The 20,268-nt window shown below is 41.0% G+C and overlaps 1 protein-coding gene across 1 annotated transcript in view; it reads right to left on the minus strand.

The window, feature by feature from the left end:
• Positions 1-20,268, minus strand: part of galnt18b (UDP-N-acetyl-alpha-D-galactosamine:polypeptide N-acetylgalactosaminyltransferase 18b) — a 130,130-nt gene that overhangs the window by 52,876 nt on the left and 56,986 nt on the right. The window contains exons 2-3 of the mRNA XM_063012425.1: positions 658-853; positions 244-410 (exon numbers count right to left, since the gene is read on the minus strand). Coding sequence (XP_062868495.1) covers positions 244-410; positions 658-853 — 363 coding nt within the window. The remainder of the gene's footprint in view (positions 1-243; positions 411-657; positions 854-20,268) is intronic.

The following is a 20,268-nucleotide window of genomic DNA, read 5'->3' on the forward strand; positions in this document are numbered from 1 at the left end:
ATGTCACATCAATCATCAGGCTACATTTTTTTTTAAATATAGAACATACAACAAAGAACAAAAGGTGCAGTCATTATGTGTGCAAAATAAAACAGTACCATGTGTAAATGTGCATATTACATAATACAATTTGCAAGGTTGATTGTCTTTCATGCATACTATAGGCTCTGTATCCTCTTCTTGCACCAGTGACACTCATTAACACATGGTACACTATTGTATATTGGTATATTCCGGACTCACCATTGCTGCTGTTATCATCCACCAGTATGATCTCCTTCAGTATGTGGCCGGGAGTTTTGTTCATGGCTGAGTGGATGGAGCGCAGGATGACTGAGAGAGCTTCGTTCACAAAGATAAACACGATGCTGACCTGAGGAAGGTTTGTTGGGTAGGATATGTTCTTACACCTGCAGGAAGAGTGAGAGGAAAGAATAAAAAATAAAGCAAAGTAGAACAGATCTAGCAGTCAGGTGGAAATATCTATGCGGGTGCTCAAATATTAGTATTATTTTGTTTGGTCAACTTTTGCAAAAATCAAACCCAGGCCCTTCTTGCTTTGAGCCATGCCACCCTCCAAAAATATTAGCAAATCATACAAAGTTAATCATATAAGATCCTCTAATGGCTTTAAGCTACAGTATTTAACGCGCTTACCCTTCAGGTCTGTAGTCTGGGATGGGTCGGTCCATGGGCAGACGGTCGCTGAGGTAGCCGTTGTAGCCATAATACTGGAACATCTTCAGGGCCACTCTACGACTCTCCGAGTTTAGATCCTGACCCCAGTGTCTGAAGAGAGAAGCATCTGTGAATGATAGGTCTTCCTGATTGCTGTCTTCTCTTAGAGGGGAATCTGTCAAGGATACAAATAAACAAAGAATGTAAGAGATAATAGTTAATGTATTACGTTATGTCCTGTATTAGGAAAGAACACTTAACCATGTTTAGCATTAAAGAGCAGCAAAGCATTTAAAGGGGTTGCAGGTAATATGCTACATGTGTAAGCACAGGAGCGCTGGGATTCGAATCAAATCTCAGCTCTGCTACCGGTCGGCTGGGCGCCCCCTAGTGGTCACAATTGGCAAGAAGTCTGCTAGAGGACATGAAATGCTCTGGACAAAGATAAAGCAGGGCATTGATATTTGTTAAGAACGCCTGCTTTACTATGAAATCTTACAGGATGTCAGAGGATATGTTTACTTGCAAATCATATTATAAAATCTATTTACTTCTTTAATAAAACTAGAGAGATTACATTGTGACCGGAACTGAACACTCTAGCCAATGTGATACATTCTGAGATAGTTATGACAGAGCTGTAAAAATCCTGAAACATTTAGTCTGCTCCGAATAAATCCCGATAGCTCTGCATTATCACTCTGAGGCTCGTCCGTAATGGTGCCAGACAAATGCATCATTTCACACTCATATGAGTAACTGATGGAGGTGAAATTGGATTTTATAAGGTTATAGATATTTACTTGGGGGCATCCGGCTGTAAATTCTGTATGTGTAAATATCATTTCCACTTTAAAAGGTTCTCAGACTCCAGGCTACATGTTATTTTTACACTGTAGATAAAAGTGTGAGGAACAGAGTGACCCACACACTCACATCCAACTCATTACACTTACTGTACCCGTCGTGTTGGCACCTTAGCCTGGAAACTTTTAACTAAGGTAGAAACTTTCAGACCAGGTAATTAGAGCTTCATGCCTATGTTCAGACTCCACCACATATGCATATGGGTACATATTCACCAGACAGCAAAACAGAACCGACTACTTCTAACTCACAATTGAATGTTCTGATTGTTGGCTGAGAAGAAGGGCAGCATGGTGGCGCAGTGGAGCACTGTCAACTCACAGCAAGAAGGGCCTGGGTTCAAGTCCCTCCCACAAGCACAAGTCCAAAGACATGCAGTCAGGCTAACCTGAGATTCTAGAAATTGCCCTAAGTGTGTGTGTGTGTGAGTCTGTTCTTCCACCCAATAATCAGAATCTAACCATGAATAAATGAATGAATTTTGGCTTTGATGACCTGCAATCAGTGATCTAATGAAGACTGCTCGATGTTTGAATTTGAACCTGTAAATAATGAAAAACACAACTAGGGCTGGCTCGATACCACTTTTTTATGTCCGATACCGATACCAGCCCTCTCAAACAGCTAAGCAGTAATAATACGTCTCAATGCACCATGGTTAAACTAGCTATCTAAATAACAATGCTCAGACTCAGAGAAATATTCTAAAGGAATAAATACAGAATCTACAACATCACACATATGCAAAACTGCTGTTTTTATTTTAACTTTTACACACAGAACATTTAGCAGCATTTTTGGCTTGTTTAACAGCACTGTACAAACATTTAAAATAAAATTTAAAGTGCAACTTTATCTGTATTTAACAAATAAATTAAAATTTAAATATAAAATTCTAGATCTGTCAACTCTCAAGTTTACATCTTAAAGAGGCAGCAAAAAATTATAAAATAAATAATAAAAAATATTATTTCTAAACAATAAAAATGAAACAATTAAATAATAAAAAATAAACAAATGTATCTATCTTGTCCCGGCTTGGAGATCTCTCACATCCTCAACGAAATTTAATCCATTAGTGTTATAAAATAAAACAAACTACAACGTTCCCCGTTTAGCCACAGACGTCCTCTTCAAAATCCAGCTGCGTTTTTTAATAAGTGCACTTTGGTTTTTAATAATCTAAAAACATGACAGAACTTTAATGGAAAATCTCAACCAACTCTCTGTCAATTCTAATTGGTCCTTCGCGTTTGATTGACATCCACATCTTCCAATTGTAGACACTTTATACGACACACTGTAAAACGATGACGCCGATGATTTTTTAAGATGCTAAAAGTTTAAGAAGATCAGTGTGTTTTAATTTCTGAATGGCCTTATTTACATTAAGTGTTATTTACATTAAGTGTTATTTACATTGAGCGACAGTATCGGATCGGACTACACGTTTTTTTCCTTCCGATATCCGATCCAGTGATTTGGGCCAAAATCGGAGCCAGCCCTAAACACAAATATAAAATACATCATAGCATTTTATTTTAATTTCTGACAGTAATCATGACAGTGGCGCAGCAGGTACGTCCATTAAACTTGTCAGACTATGTCCTTTAGACTATGTTATTTATTATCAGTGATTTTATATACCTGTTAGAAAACAGAAGCTAAAACACTTGAATTCAATAATTATGAGCGGTGTTCACATACTTTTGGCCATATAGAGTATCATATTTGAAGTATCAGCATTTAAGTTTTGAAGTATGAAAACCTGTGGTTTGCTGTTATCAGTGTATTAGGCAAACATTTTAAAACACAAGCCGTTTGTAAAACATTGCCAATCCTTGAAATCATTGCCTGCACAATGAAACAGGGGATAATGGGGTTCAGTGTGTGACACTCCATGCACTATACGGATCTCCATATGACCCCGCCAGGTGCAGATGAAAAGAAGCAGCTCATGTACAAGTGGTCGAAGGGGGTCTGTGTTCATGTCAGGAGCAGTAGACGTGAATTACAATTGGGTAACTGGATATGACTAAATGGAGAGAAAAAACGTGGGGGGGGTGCAGAAGAAAAAGAAGACTGAAGGCTGCAACAGTCACAAAGGGGAGCCAAGTCCACATTCACAACAATGCTGTGGGAAGTTCAACAAGCTTATAAGGTGTTCACATACTTTTGGCCATTATACTGTATATAATGTATTCATAATAAAAAAGAGCTACAAATCAAGACAAGTAAGAAAATGAATCATGGTGCTCGGCTTGTAGAAGGCTTTAAAACAGATCTGGTTACTGTGTGAGTGGACTGTGGTATTACCACATGCATTGTAATAAGAAACCCCTCTAGATCTCACGACACACCCAATAACGGATAGAGCTGTTCAGAGCAAGCCAGCTTCCTTTTGTCTGCCAGTTGAACTATGTGGGTAACCTCAGATGTAAAAAAAACAAAGAAGTATTTAAAATTAAAAATGCATTGACTATATGCTGATATACCGATCAGCCATAACATTAAAACCACCTCCTTGTTTCTACACACATTGTCCATTTTATCAGCTCCACTTACCACACAGAAGCACTTTGTAATTCTACAATTACTGACTGTAATCCATCTCTTTCTCTGCATGCTTTGTTAGCCCCCTTTCATGCTGTTCTTCAATGGTCAGGACCCTCACAGGACCACTACAGAGTAGGTATTATTTAGTTGGTGTATCATTCTCAGCACTGTGGTGGTGGTGTGTTAGTGTGTGTTGTGCTGGTATGAGTGGATCAGACACAGCAGCGCTGATGGAGTTTTTGAACACCTCACTGTCACTGCTGGACTAAAAATAGTTCACCAACCAAAAATATATCCAGCCAACAGCGCCCCATGGGAACGACACGTGACTCGCATAAAATGACTTGTGGACAACAAAAGTCAGCAACATTAGTTACGTGTGACAATTATATATATATATGATCCGACATCATTCTGATCGTGTCATTTTCTGCTCTCTAATAACACTCCGGCCGTTTTAAACCGCAACGCACGCAATGGGTAAATGTTCCAGCCCGCTTCCGGCGTAGTGATGAAGCGTTGCTCTCTACTTAAAATGGTGGAATACCCTACGTAGTGCACTTCACAGTAACAGATAATGTGAATGGAACGCTCCTACAGAATTGGCGCTAATGATTGTAAAAACCGCTTTCTGAACCAAACCTTCTGATTGTAATTTTTAGTAAGAAATGCTGTTATTTGCATGTATTTAGTTTGCAGCGTCACACAGATGATGTGTCAATGAAACGCTTGATTGGCTTTCTAACGAGTTCGTGTTTTACTTCACAAGTTTGAAGGTTTTTAATTATAAGCACATTTACAAAATAACGGATTATATTCCTAACGGGACACACGGTTATAGATTTAATAGCAGCTGGAACAACATAAGCTAAAGTAAGCAACATTATGGATTTTTTTGCCGTGTTTGGAATTTTGGCCGCTGTGCCATAATTTGCAATGAAAACAAAACTATCTGTTTAAGCTTTTAACCTGTACCTAGGAAGGTAAAGGCACTAAGTAAAACGGCAAAATACAGTCGCTAATCTGTTGTTGTTTTTTATCTGAACTTAAATATTATTTGTGTATTTCTATGCTACAATTCCAATATATGTTTTGTGTAGATTATATTGACTCATTACTTGACTCGGACTCTAGTCTAAAGACTCATGACTTGACTCGGACTCTAGCCTAAAGACTCGTGACTTGACTCGGACTCGTATTTTGTGACTTGTGAACATCTCTGCTACAAAGTGCTTCTATATGGTAAGTGGAGCTGATAACATGGAGAGTGAGTGTAGAAAGTAGAAAGTTCTTGGTAAGTGGATAAACACAGTAGAAGTATGTGACAAATAACAAGACGTAAACATATACAGTAAGAAAGAAACCTACCAGCATGAGAAATGTGCACTTCATTACATGCTATAATTAAATTAGCATTATTGCTATGTTCTGTAAAACATGTCCTGAGGTAAATCTGTCATGCTCTTTTAAAGAAATGCTGAGGAAACCCAAATTCAGTTGTGGAAGGATACGCATGATAAAGTGGTTGTGTTGATGTGGTGGCCAGCGTGCCGTAACAATTCCAACTGCTTACAGAGAAAACTATAAGAAGCAATATGATAATGAGATTAAAACTATGCTGTAATTAAATCAGTCTTGTATTGGGCATGTGTAGCAGAACCTCGGAGCTCATTTGTTACACTGCTGCACAAAACCAACGGTAAGAAGATACATAGCTCTGGGGAGAGGAAAAGAAGTGGGTAGTGAGGAAGGCAAAAGGTATGCAGGTTAGCCAAGCAGCACGTGAAATAAAAGAGCTCTCTGTTAGGTTCACCCTGTTAAAGCAGAGTACACCCCCATCACGGGCACAGAGTAAACATTACACACTACCAGCATTGCTTCACAGGTCAATGCTGAATGCATGGCAGCAGAATTCAGGCTCCATCAGGATAAACAAGTCTACAGTCAAGTCAAAAAAGTACATACACTTGTAAGGGACATGCCAAGGACGTTTTTTTTTTTTTTGAACACATAGCTGTTTGTCCAAAAACTCTAAAAATCCTACTAATTTATTTGGTGATGGACACTTTAATAAAGACTTTGTGGTGTGTGCTATTTCCTTGGTAGTAATTATGAGTGAATATCACTAGATCTGAGAATCCAACCTCTAGAACAGGCACCTCAACCAGACAGCAACAATTAAGTCTAATTAACGTCCCTTTCTGACTGTACCCAGTCAGGTTGATAGTACCAGCCTGGATTCAAACTCGAGAGCTTGAGATTTTAGCAGTATTGGTCTAGCGTGGTCAAGACTGCTGTGTCACCGAAGTAACTTGACATAAAAAAGTGCACATATTACTAAATGTAGGCTAAATAATTAATTGATAAGAAATGTATAATTAGCGCCCAGGTGTCTAGCAGGCAAAATTGGCAGTGTCTGCAGCAGATACTAACTGGCCACCGCATCTGCAGGGTGGGGGCCGGACTATGTGTGAGTGGGTGGGTCTTCATACGCTGTGTAAGGACCCTGATTGGCAGAAGAGGAGGGCTGTGCACGTGTCGGAAGAGGCGTGTGCAGCAACGTGCTCTCCTTGGATGCAATCTGGTATGTCTCAGCAGCGGAAGACAAAACTAAGTGCGCTAAATCGGGAGAAAAATGGGGAGAAAATGCATAAAAAAAGAAAAAAATTTTTATAATTACAGCTAATGCTTTTTTATTTAGCTGCATTCCCCTGAATTCTCTTGGCAAACGCATTTTTTATTTATAGGCCTGATAAACTGTAATACTGCTGACATGTCAACAGCAGCAGCAGCAGTACCATATTGTACAATGTTCAAAAAAACTAAAAACAGGAGGAAAAATCTGCAACGTGTGCAGTCAAGCCTTTCTGAACAAGCTGTATTTAAATCTAATTTGATGTTTTGTTATTACGCACTTTGTAAAAAAATACGATGGGCTAATTTGTTACACCATCGTCTGAGAGTGGGTGGATGGCCGAAGCCCTGTTACAGATGTGTTTGTCGGTGAATGAAAATGAAATATGATGAATATTTGCTGACAACTACGGCACGAATTAGACTCAGATAGCAAGTAATCATGTCCTAAAATGGACTGAAAAAAGCTCATTCAATCATTAAATTCTCATTCAGCCATTAAATAAACTAGTCAAGTATCAGTTCAAAAGTCAGACTAGTCCAAATCAGTTCTGTTTCACTCAGTTTAGTCAAGTTGATTTAACTTAAAAGCAGGACTGGCATCAGACACAACATTACCAAAACATCAGTAAACATCATAGCTTTGTGTGCTAAAAGAAATACAGACTACTGGACTGGAAAAAATAAACATTACTTTTAAAATTTAACAATTATCTTTTTATCTTCTCCGTCTGGCAATCCGATGGACGAGTCTGGGTTTGGCGGTTGCCAGGAGAACGGTACTTGTCTTACTGCATTGTGCCAAGTGTTAAGTTTGGTGGAGGGGGGATTATGGTGTGGGGTTGTTTTTCAGGAGTTGGGCTCGGCCCCTTACTCTTAATGCTTCAGCATACCAAGAGATTTTGGACAATTTCATGCTCCCAACATGACAGCGCACCAGTGCACAAAGCAAGCTCCATAAAGACATGGATGAGCAGGTCTGGTGTGGAAGAACTTCACTGGCCTGCACAGAGTCCTGACCTCAACCTGATAGAACACGTTTGGGATGAATTAGAGCGGAGACTGCGAGCCAGGCCTTCTCGTCCAACATCAGTGTCTGACCTCACAAATGCGCTCCTGGAAGAACGGTCAAAAATTCCCATAAACACACTCCTAAACCTTGTGGAAAGCCTTCCCAGAAGAGTTGAAGCTGTTATAGCTGCAAAGGGTGGGCCCACATCATATTAAACCCTATGGATTAAGAATGAGAGTCACTCAAGTGCATATGCGTGTAAAGGCAGACGAGCGAATACTTTTGGCAATATAGTGTATGTAAGGCGATCGGCACGGTGGCTAAGTGGGTAGCACTGTCGCCTCACAGCAAGAAGGTCCTGGGTTCGATCCAAGTGGGGCGGTCCGGGTCCTTTCTGTGCGGAGTTTGCATGCTCTCCCCGTGTCTGTGTGGGTTTCCTCCGGGAGCTCTGGTTTCCTCCCACAGTCCAAAAACATGCAGCCAGGCTAATTGGAGACACTGAATTGTACCTATAGGTACCGAGCCACTAAGATGCATAAACCCAAGCCCAGATAAATAGGGAGGGTTGTGTCAGGAAGGGTGACCCCTAACGGGAGCAGCCGAGGAAACAGAGAGTGTAGAGAGTGATAGAGAGTGTATGTAAAACGATATAGCTATCAACTGCTACGCTTACACAACACACTAGCATATTATGTGCATATTATGTCGTCGTCCTCGTCCCCCCTTCCCCCCAAAAAAAGGGGTACCCAAACAGCCCTGCTAAGGATCGGTGAGTTGTCCAGGGTGTTCTTGCCCTGCTCAGTTTTAACCATTGAATGAAAATGGAATATGAATTAAAAGAAAAGCCTCTGCTGAATAACTAACAATAATGACAACAGTAATTAATTAAATGAAACTAATCTACACTGTCCAATACATTTGGAAACTACATCTGAGTTCCTGAAAAAGTAAAGTATTCATTAAAGTCAAACACTGCACAGCAGGTATTTAATATTAAGGAAAATCATTGGTTGGAAGGGAAAAAAAGGACGACCACCATACATCATAGCGGACGTGTTAATTATGGCAGGAACAGCAGTCTGAAAAGTGTGATATCTTGGCCTGAAGGCTTGTTCGTGTTGCTGCATGGAGTAGTGATTAATAAGACTTCCACTCAGATGACTTCCACAGAAAAAGGCTGTGGATTCCGACTGACTTCGCTCTTGTAGAATGTGTAACCCAGCAACGTCTGAAAAGGATTTCTGCACTTCTACAAGTATGTAGTTTTACTGTTTAAAACCATTCAGCAGGACAAAAGAGACACTGACCGTAAAATGTTTAGAGACACTGGCTTTAAATCTCAGTGGTGTGTTGGAAGCTTATTTGCGTCATACGTATCCCAGCATCAGTCCCAGCAGGCTGTGTTAAAAATGTTTATGTTATAGAGGAACTATTTAATGTTCTTTGTATTGCAGGTAAGTATGTGTGTAAATACACTGCCTGGCCAAAAAAAAGGTCACCACCTGGATTTAACTAAGTAAATAGGTAAGAGCCTCCCATCGGATAATTACTGCATGGGTGATTATGTTTCAGCTGGCAACAAGTTATTTAACCCTAACTGATGCAGTGAGTAGCTTCTCATTTGTTAAACAACCATGTCGAAAGACACATCCTGAGGTCGTGTAAAAGATGTTAATCTGTTTCAGAAGGGTCAAATTATTGGCACGCATCAAGCAGAGAAAACATCTAAGGAGATTGCTGAAACTACTAAAAACGGGTTAAAAACTGTCCAACGCATTGATTTAGTATTTTGCAAGATGTACTTTTAGTCCTACAGTGCTGAGTGGTTACATTTCCAAGCAGGACAACGATCCAAAATATTTGGAACTGTCCATAATTCCCTCCTTGACTAAATCAGTTCCACTTGAGGAAAAACCCATTATGCCCAAAAGCATAATGCTGCCACCACTATGCTTCACTGTGGGTGTGGCTCATCAAACAATAACACATTTTCCCACATGCCTTTTTGGCAGACTTGATTTAGTATTTTGCAAGATGTGCTTTAATCCTATAGGGCTGAGTGGTTACAGATGAGAGACCAAAAGAAAGACTTTAAGACCCTGAAGGATCTGAGGGGTGCCCAAGAAAAGCTTGCTCTGGATCTAAGTCAATAATTACTGGAGGAGACTCAGTGAGGTGTTTACTTATGTTACTGTGATATTAAGCTAATAAACCACAGAGGTCTTTTATATGAAATGTACTATAGATGAATACGTGTCTGAACATACATTCCAAATAAAACCTATTTATTGTTAGTTTTTACTTTAAAGGGTAAAATACAGAAAGAGGTCAGCCTTAGGTAGATTTTATTTACTGCATTTACCCCACCACCCCCCATGGGGTCCGCCCAACAGTTTGACTACATTTACTTTTAGCAGACGTTTCTTTTCAAAGCGTCTTACAATTATCTCTCTATAGTCTCATTTTAGACCTTGGTCTGTGGACAAACAGTGGACATTTAGCAATGGTGGGGCTTAAATCAGCAACCTTCTGACTGCAAGTCGAGAACCTTAACCGCTGGGCTAACCATACCCTTGTGGTTGAGTTGTACAGAATTATATGTATTTGATTATAAATGACAAAAAATAAACAGGTTCATACTCTCCATTCCCAAGAGGCAAAAAATAAAAAAGCCTCCATGTCTCCATGACAACATTAAACCAGTGAGGATGAATAAAATGTCAGTGGGATAATAAGAGGCTGCGCTAAGCTGAGGACAAAAACCCGACGTCGCAGTCCGTAAAGACATCCTATAAAACTGAAAGGTTAAAAGTTTCTCTCCAGGCTGCCATAGTCCAGCAAGACCTTCATATTGCCAGCCAACCCCCCTCCCCCCACACCCCAAACACACACTTCATTTCTTCTAAGAATACAATGACCAGAAATAATGTTTAAACAAAGATACTGTATTATGATAATAAAAGGAAGTGCAAGAAGAGAACTGAAAAAAACACGCACACACCTTATATACTCACGCCTAACAAGATCACACATGCAAATTAGTAAGAATTGTATAGATCCAATTTGCAGCTGCTTCTTATCACCTGTCAGTGTTGGATTCCCACTCAGAGCTGTTTCACGTACAAAAAGTCACACTAAGTTTCATGTGAACACCTCCTTCCCCTCACATCACACACATACACACACTGTTATCACTGATGCGGAACGATTCCGGTTCCGATTCGGGAACTTGATTTTGAACCTGTTCCGCATGTTTCCACCAAACATTTCACTCCGATTCTCGGAACCCCGAGCTGCATAATCACCACACATGAAGTAAATACAGCTAATACAGCTGTATTTTATAGTGGGTTTGACGGGTATTTCACACGAATGTTCGCGTCATAGTATACTTTATTAATGTTTTAATGTTCTTGCAGAGTGCTGAGCAAAACGTCTTTTTGCGCCGAGGGTCGCGGTGAGAGCGAACACAAGGAACGGAGTCGGCATCTACGTCTTCTTATTAGCAACAGTTGAGTGATGCTGGTGGAAATGTGGGTCGGTTCTCTAAAAAACACCAAGGTTTGATGAAACCCGAACAGAACCGGTTCAAGAACCACAGTTCTTTTGGTGGAAAAGTGCTAACTGTGTGAACACAGGAGCCCAGACGGTTCCCTCTGAGACGTGTCCAATCTGCAGCTTCTTCTGATCACCTGAGAGTGTTGGATTCCCATTTAGAGCTGTATCATGTACAAAGAGCCACGCTAAGCTTTATGTGAATACCCCCCCACACACACACACCCACTGTGTGAGCACAGAAGCCCAGACCAGTCACAGTGACTGAAGAGACCAGCGTTCGGCCTCGGCCAGGTTGGTGGATCTGCCGAGATCGCAAGATTTTAATCAAAATTACATTTAAAGACGTGAAAAAATGACTTTAGAAACCCTGGTGCTATGCGGCACCATCACTGCCAGTACAGCAGCACTGAGCCACAAACCCAAATCTCAAATAATCAACTACACATCTTTACAAAAAACAGCATAGAATCTGTGCTATTACATTTAGAATGGAAATATCGCCTCAGTATAATGTTTCATCACATATTTTTATACATACTCTGACATACAGTATTAGTACTATCATAAAACCGCTGCTTGTAAGAGTATTCTGCAATGATTTTTCATAACTGTCTCTTTTTTGTGTTTTAACCTATTCCTGCAAGAATTTCTGATTACCACAATGATGATTCATGCTAAATAATTCTTTTTTTTACATTTTTCTTCTGACCAGAAATAATGTTTAAATAAAGACATTGCATTAAGATAGTAAAAGGAAGCACAGGTAGGGAACAGAAGAAAACACACACACACACACACACACACACACACACACACGATATAATCACACCTAACAGGATCACATCTCAGATCCATCACTCTTCTCTCTCTGCTTTTTGATCCGATAATTGTCTCTTCTTCCAGCCTGTAATTAAGGATTCTCTCCAGCTCTCCACACTCTCAGATCCGGCAGCACCAGTAAACACAGGTGTAGTGCAGCGAGAACAAAAACTCGGGATTTAGCTGGATATACCGTGACGCGCTGGAAAGAAAATAACAAAACCTGAACAACACTAAAACGCTAAAGCTTAAACATACTGAGCCTTTTGCTCACACCTGGCAACTCATACAAACTAGAAATTGACGTACGATGAATGTTCATGTGCCTTGTACATGTCAACATGCGATGCATGGTCCTCTCTCTTAGAGATATGCAAATCAGAAGGGATTGTGTAGAAATCGGGAAGGTCTCTGCAGTACATGCAGGAATAGGAGCAGGTAATCAACTACTTGGATGGATGGATGGATGGATGGATAGATAGATAGATAGATAGATAGATAGATAGATAGATAGATAGATAGATAGATAGATAGATAGATAGATAGATAGATAGATAGATAGACAGACAAGACAGACAGACAGACAGAAAGATAGATCGATAGATAGATAGACAGATATATAGACAGACAGATAGATAAACAGACAGACAGATAGACAGACAGAAAGATAGGTAGATACAGACATGTAGACAGACAGTTAGATAGACAGAAAGATAGATAGATAGATAGATGGATAGATAGATAGATAGATAGATAGATAGACACAGACAAGACAGACAGACAGACAGATCGATAGATAGACAAATGACCCTGATTGCGTTACGCTTCACCTCTACCGATACAACCCTCCACTGCTGACTAAGGAGCTTCGCAACCGACCAGCAGCCAGCAGAGATCATAATTGCACCAGTTATGAGGAACCCTGATTCAACTTTCCCACCCTGTGAACAACTAGCCAATCGTTGTTCGTGTGGCCTCCCAGCCCAGCCGGATGGCAGAGCTGAGATTCGTTACGATGTATTCGAAATCCCAGCTCTGGTGTGCTAGCCTGTTTTACCACTGTGTCACCTGAGCGACCTAAATTGTATTTATTTAAAAAACTATAATGCCATAAAATGCCATTTCCTGATTTCTAGTGTGCAAATACAGCAGCACTGAGTGGTTTTTAGTCTTCTATTTTCTAGTCTTTTCTGGGGGTGGCAGGTTATAAATTGCTCAATATTTTGTACATATCCATGTAATCCTCCCAGGAGCCTGGTAACAAGCTGAGAAAATTCTGAGCAGTTTACATCTGTGTGTGTGTGTGTGTGTGTGTGTGTTATCCTGTTCCTTCAACACTGAGCTGGTATTTACTTACTGAGCACTCCAGTGATGGTGGTTGGTTCTGGCAGAAGCAGGTTGGGTGGACATGCTGAACTGCCAAACTAGTGCCAGTACATAATGTGCACAACAAGTCCATGCTGACGGCTCAGGAGTGGCCGAGAAGGATCCAAGTATCCCCCTGTGGTGCTAAATCACCTCCTACGTGGTTATATTAATAGCCTGAATGCCGCTACGCATATTTGTTGAGGGCAGCTCAACACGCCACAAGTGTACTGGCATTTTTCAAAGCGTGTCAACAAAGCAGCTAATCATCATCTTTAATAAAACTCTAATTGCAATGTGTGAGCTCTCCTGCTGTCTCTAGCTTGCTCCTTGTTTCTTGCGCTTCATTGCTGTTTGCCCCCCCCCAATTTTGTTTACCTGATTAAATGGAATAACTAGTAAGAAAAAATACGTTAAAATGTAGTTGTGAACACTATCTGTACTAAAGCTTGGCTAAATATACATAAATATAAATAAGAGTGGCAGAAACTAGTATTTTAACAAATGATAATGAATGTTAACATGCAGAATGTTCCAGATGTTCAATCAAATGAATAAACTGTGTTGTGTCTGTGTGTTTTTGAATTACTGACTAATTTAAACAGCAACAACACACCACCAACGGATTCTTCATTTAATTAGCAAAGCAGATCCAGGTTCAGAGCGCATTGGTGCTATCGACCAATCAGGCGTCTACACAGACATGACTGGCTATGTTTAGGTGGATGGGACATGGGGTGTTTAATGGCATATACACCAATCAGCCATAACATTAAAACCACCTCCTTGTTTCTACTCACTAAGCTCCACTTACCATATAGAAGCACGTTGTAGTTCTACAATTACTGACTGTAGTCCATCTGTTTCTCTGCATGCTTTATTAGCCCCCTTTCATGCTATTCTTCAATGGTCAAGACTCTCCCAGGACCACCACAGAGCAGGTATTATTTAGGTGGTGGATCATTCTCAGCACTGCAGTGACAATGACATGGTGGTGGTGTGTTAGTGTGTGTTGTGCTGGTGAGTGAGTGAATAAGACACAGCAGCACTGCTGGAGTTTTTAAACACCTCACTGTCACTGCTGGATTGAGAATAGTCCACCAACCAAAAATATCCAGCCAACAGCGTCCCATGGGCGGCGTCCTGTGACCACTGATGAAGGTCTAGAAGATGACCAACTCAAACAGCAGCAATAGATGAGCGATCGTCTCTGACTTCACATCTACAAGGTGGACCAACTAGGTAGGAGTGTCTAATAGAATGGACAGTGAGTGGACACTTTATTTAAAAACTCTAGCAACACTGCTGTGTCTGATCCACTCATACCAGCACAACACACACTAACACAGTTGTGTACACTGCAGTGCTGAGAATGATCCACCACTTAAATAATACCTGCTCTGTAGTGGTCCCGTGGAACTCCTGACCATTGAAGAAAAGGGTGAAAGCAGGCTAAAAAGGTATGTATCAGTGTGTCAGTGTCCTTGGCAAAGGTCATTTACACTTCTGTGATGGCAGCATTAATGCAGAAAAGTACATTGAGATCTTAGAGCAACATGTGCTGCCTTCAAGACGTCATGTTTTCCAGGGACATCCACGCAAATGCAAAACCACATGTTGCACACATTACAAAGGCATGGCTGCGGAGGAAGAGGGTACGGGTACTGGACTGGCCTGCCTGCAGTCCTGACCTGTCCTCAATAGAGAATGTGTGGAAAATTTTGAAACAAAAACGCAACAATGACGACCCCGTACTGTTTCTCATCTTAAGACATGTTTGCAGGAGGAATGACACAAAATAAAAGCTGAAACACTAAACCACTTGGTCTCCTCGGTGCCAAAACGTCTTTTAAGTGTGGTGAAAAGGAATGGCAACATCACAAAGTAGTAAATGCTTTACTGTCCCAACTTTTTATTTGGAATGTGTTGTAGTTCTGAAATGAAGGAATGGATGTTCATTAATAAATGAAATGAAGTTGAGTAGACAAAACATGAAATATCTGAGGTTCATCCTGTCAAAGTAAAAGTAAGAAACTGGGGTTGTATATTAATGTTTTGAAATGCAATGCCCAACACGCTTGTCCACAAAATACATATAGCATTTATTGATAAACTAAATACCAACCATAAAACGCTGGATGGTGTCAATTAATTTCATCTCAGCAAGCTTGTCAAAACAAATCATTTCTGCACTCAAAGCACAGGCACGTCATCTTTTTCAATCAGACTTCATTCCACAGCTTTACTGGTTTTTTTTTTATCGCTTTCCCCTGACGATTGTGTTTCAGAGAGCTGAGTATGAATGTCTGTACTGAAGCTCTTCAGTAGGTTTTTAAGGGGCTGCCTCCTGCTGAAAATGTTTGTAGGTTTTTCATTCTTGTTTGTAGGTAACATGATTTTTCCTGCAGGATTGCTGCTTTCAGTAAAAATAGGGTCGTGGATGTGGCTGCAACGTGGGTGAAAGAAGCAAATCCAAACACTTAAGGCGAGCTCTGCATGAAAGAAAGACACACAATGAGCTGTAACAATAGGGAGAAAATAAAGTTGTTAAATACATCGACCAGGCATAACATTATGACCACTGACAGGTGAAGTCTCTTCATCATGGCACCTGTTAGTGGGTGGGATATATTAGGCAGTAAGTGAACATTTTATCCTCATAGTTGATGTGTTAGAAGCAGGAAAAATGGGCAGGCGTGAGGATTTGAGCGAGTTTGACGAGGGCCAAATTGTGCTGCCTAGACGACTGTGTCAGAGCATCTCCAAAACTGCAGCTCTTGTGGGGTGTTCCCGGTCTGCAGTGGTCAGTATCTATAAAAAGTGGTCCAAGGAAAAAAAACAGTGGTAAACCGGTGACGGGGTCATGGGCGACCAAGGCTCATTGATGCACGTGGGGAGCGAAGGCTGGCCCGTGTGATCCGATCCAACAGACAATGCTGGTTCTGATAGAAAGGTGTCAGAATACACAGTGCATCACAGTTTGTTGCGTATGTGGCTGCAAAGGGGGGATCAACACAGTATTAGAATAGTGGTCATAATGTTATGCCTGATGGGTGTATTTTTACCATTTCTCACAAGGACTTCATCAGATCAGAAACAAATTAATTGATATGTTAAAAGCCTCAAAGCTTTGGCACCTCTTGGTGAGGTATGTATCACAGTGTATACCAAAATTCATGGTCAAGAAATCCTCAACATTTTTAAGGTCCATCTATTTATAACTGCATTGGGTAAAAAGCCACACCCAGAGGCAAAAATGGTAGGACAGCTACATGATACCAAAGATTTATCGTCTTTCAAATCCTGGGTTCAATCCTGGCCCCAAGTCAGTGTCTGTGAGGGATTCAGTGTGGATTCTGATTACCTTCAAATATCATCCAGAATTTAAATTGACTTCTCTGAACATAACCCAAGGTGTGAGCAAACTGGTGTTTGCTGCCCATGGGGCATTTGTGCCTTGCGTCCAGTGTTTCCGAAAGGTGCTAAATGGTAGTTGGATCTAATTATAACTACATTGGGTAAAAATCCACACCCAGAAGCAAAAAAGGGTGGGACAGCTACATGATGCGACAGATTTATTCTTCCTTAGCCTGCTTTCACCCGGTTCTTCAATGGTCAGGACCCCCACAGGACCACCACAGAGCAGGTATTCTTTAGGTGGTGGATCATTCTCAGCACCGCAGTGAGACTGACATGGTGGTGTGTCCACTCTATTGGACACTCCTACCTAGTTGGTTCATCTTGTAGATGTAAAATCAGAGACGATCGCTCATCTATTGCTGCTGTTTGAGTTGGTCATCTTCTAGACCTTCATCAGTGGTCACAGGACGCTGCCCACGGGGCGCTGTTGGCTGTATATATTTGGTTGGTTGACTTTTCTTAGTCCAGCAGTGGCAGTGAGGTGTTTAACAACTCCATCTTATCTACAGTACAAGCAAAACACACACTAATGTCAGTGTCACTGCGGTGCTGAGAATGATCCACCACCCAAATAATACCTACTCTGTAGTGGTCCTGTGGGGGTCCTGACCATTGAAGAACAGCATAAAAGGGGGCTAACAAAGCATGCAGAGAAACAGATGGACTACAGTCAGTAATTGTAGAACTACAAAGTGCTTCTATATGGTAAGTGGAGCTGATAAAATGGACAGTGAGTGTAGAAACAAGGAGGTGGTTTTAATGTTATGGCTGATCAGTATACATCAGTGCAGTATGCAACAACTATCTACACTCACCTTAAAGCTGTAGCTCATTACAGGATTTTTTTCTAAACTGACTTCTACTTACACTTTGAAATCCGTGGCAAACGTGTGCATGTAATTCAAATCCAACTTCTGCACTCATAAAGTATGCAAAGATCTCTGTCTTTTTGGGATCTATTACCCACATCAGCGCTGGATCATATATCAGAACATCCAAATAAATGTGAGCTCCAGGACCAAGAAGCCAGTCTCAACGCTGCACGGTTATTTCAGCCACCTCCGCCGGTCATAAATAATGCAAAGCTGAGACTATTACTGCCTGGAGCTGAGAGAGAAGCTGGAAATCTGTTACAGGTCACTTGAACCTCGGCGATTCGCCATCATCATATTGATGAAATAAGATTCACACTTAGAACTCAGCTCTGAGCAATGAATCACTTTGAAATGAAGTAAATCTGACAGGTCTGCAATCTGCCTTTCACTCGAACCTAAAGAGAAACCATTTAAAGCAAGCAAAGTTCAGAGCAGGGTGCTGTCACGTCGTAAAAAAAGGCTCACTTGTTTTATCCTGGTTACGGCGAAACAGATACAGATTGTCGCTCCGAAGCCTCATTAGGCTGGACCTCAAGTGAAAGGGGTCACTTCAATTCAATAGGTGCCTTTAAACTCTCCTGTAATTTTCCTCCATCGTTTTAATGAACACACTGGTTAGGTCCCAGCCTTAAATCACACAGAGCACCAATTTATAAAAAGAGATTTTTTTTTTTTCTTTGAACAGGCTATTTAGGTCTAACAGATCAGAACAGAGCAAATTGCAGCCATCTTCATAAACGTTCACTGCACAGGCACACTGGATCTTTGAAAGAAAATACCGTGACGGATGTGGACGTCCTCGTAATGAGAATCAAAAAATCTTTTACTCTGCTGGATCTACTGGTCATTTTAAGCATTTTTGGATCTGATGTGTAGGTGAAGGATTTTATTCCAGCTAAGCAAGAGCTTAAGCACGTCATGGTCATCATGGGATTTCAAGAATGGCATAACATTAAAACCACCTCCTTGTTTTTACACTCACTGTCCATTTCATCAGCTCTACTTACCATATAGAAGCACTTTGTAGTTCTACAATTACTGACTGTAGTCCATCTATTTCTCTACATGTCTTTTCAGCCTGCTTTCACCCACAGGACCACTACAGAGCAGGTATTATTTGGGTGGTGGATCATTTTCAGCACTGCAGTGACACTGACATGGTGGTGGTGTGTTAGTGTGTGTTGTGCTGGTATGAGTGGAGTTTTTAAGTACCGTGTCCACTCACTGTCCACTCTATTAGACACTCCTACATAGTTGGACCTTGTAGATGTAAAGTCAGAGACGATCGCTCATCTATTGCTGCTGTTTAAGTTGGTCATCTGCTAGACCTTCATCAGTGGTCACAGGGTGCTGTTGGCTGGATATATTTATGGTTGGGGGACTATTCTCAGTCCAGCAGTGACAGTGAGGTGTTTAAAAACTCTATCAGCACTGCTGTGTCTTATCCACTCATACCAGCACAACACACACTAACACACCACCACCATGTCAGTGTCACTGCAGTGCTGAGAATGATCCATCACCCAAATAATACCTACTCTGTGTTGGTCCTGGGAGAGTCCTGACAATTGAAGAACAGCATGAAAGGGGGCTAATAAAGCATGCAGAGAAACAGATGGACTACAGTCAGTAATTGTAGAACTACAAAGTGCTCCTATATGGTAAGTGAAGCTGATAAAATGGACAATGTGTGTAGAAACAAGGAGGTGGTTTTAATGTTATGGCTGATCGGTGTATGATACCAGGCACTGTAGGACAATCCACCCCGGAATGTACTAATGGTTAAAAACCCTGTAACGCCCCAATTCCAGATACCACAGGACTCCTATACTACAAGAGTACAAGCCTTAGCAGGTCAGAGCTGTTTGACAACACAGGCGGGTGGTTCTAACATGTTGGCTTATTAATGTATGTCCTATTGCACACGGGAGACTTGCTTATTGGCCTGTGTGAACAGTGAAACATCACCATCGTCGGTAAACAAACAGAAGAACACGACGTTAGAGAAGCTCGAGTGCTTCAGGTGTAACTGGGCAGATGATTCATACAAATGCGCTTCCTTCCACTGCTGAAATATTTATGACTGGATAAAAGCTTATGATAAAACCACCTCCTATCACTCAGGAGAGACTTTCCCCCCCTTTATCAAAGACTCGGGGACATGTGTGGATGTTTCATTTCAGCATTTCACAGAGGCAACCTGTGCGGAACAAACAACAGATTGGTTGAAGTCAAAAACTGGTCAAAGATGAAAAGGCGTTGGGCGTGAAGGTGACACATAAACTAAATGTTTATTTATGGATCAGTCTAATCATATACAGGGTTTATGCAAATGTGGGGCCAAAAGTATGTGAACACCAGACCATGAGTATCCCAATCCAAAAAGATGGGCAAAAAATATGACACTGGATATGACCCTCTTTTTGCAGCTATAAAAGCCTCTACTGCCTTAGAAAGGCTTTCCACAAGATTTTTGTCGGAATT

The sequence above is a fragment of the Trichomycterus rosablanca genome, chromosome 17 (genome assembly GCF_030014385.1).
Source record: "Trichomycterus rosablanca isolate fTriRos1 chromosome 17, fTriRos1.hap1, whole genome shotgun sequence".
Taxonomy (NCBI): Eukaryota; Metazoa; Chordata; class Actinopteri; order Siluriformes; family Trichomycteridae; genus Trichomycterus; species Trichomycterus rosablanca.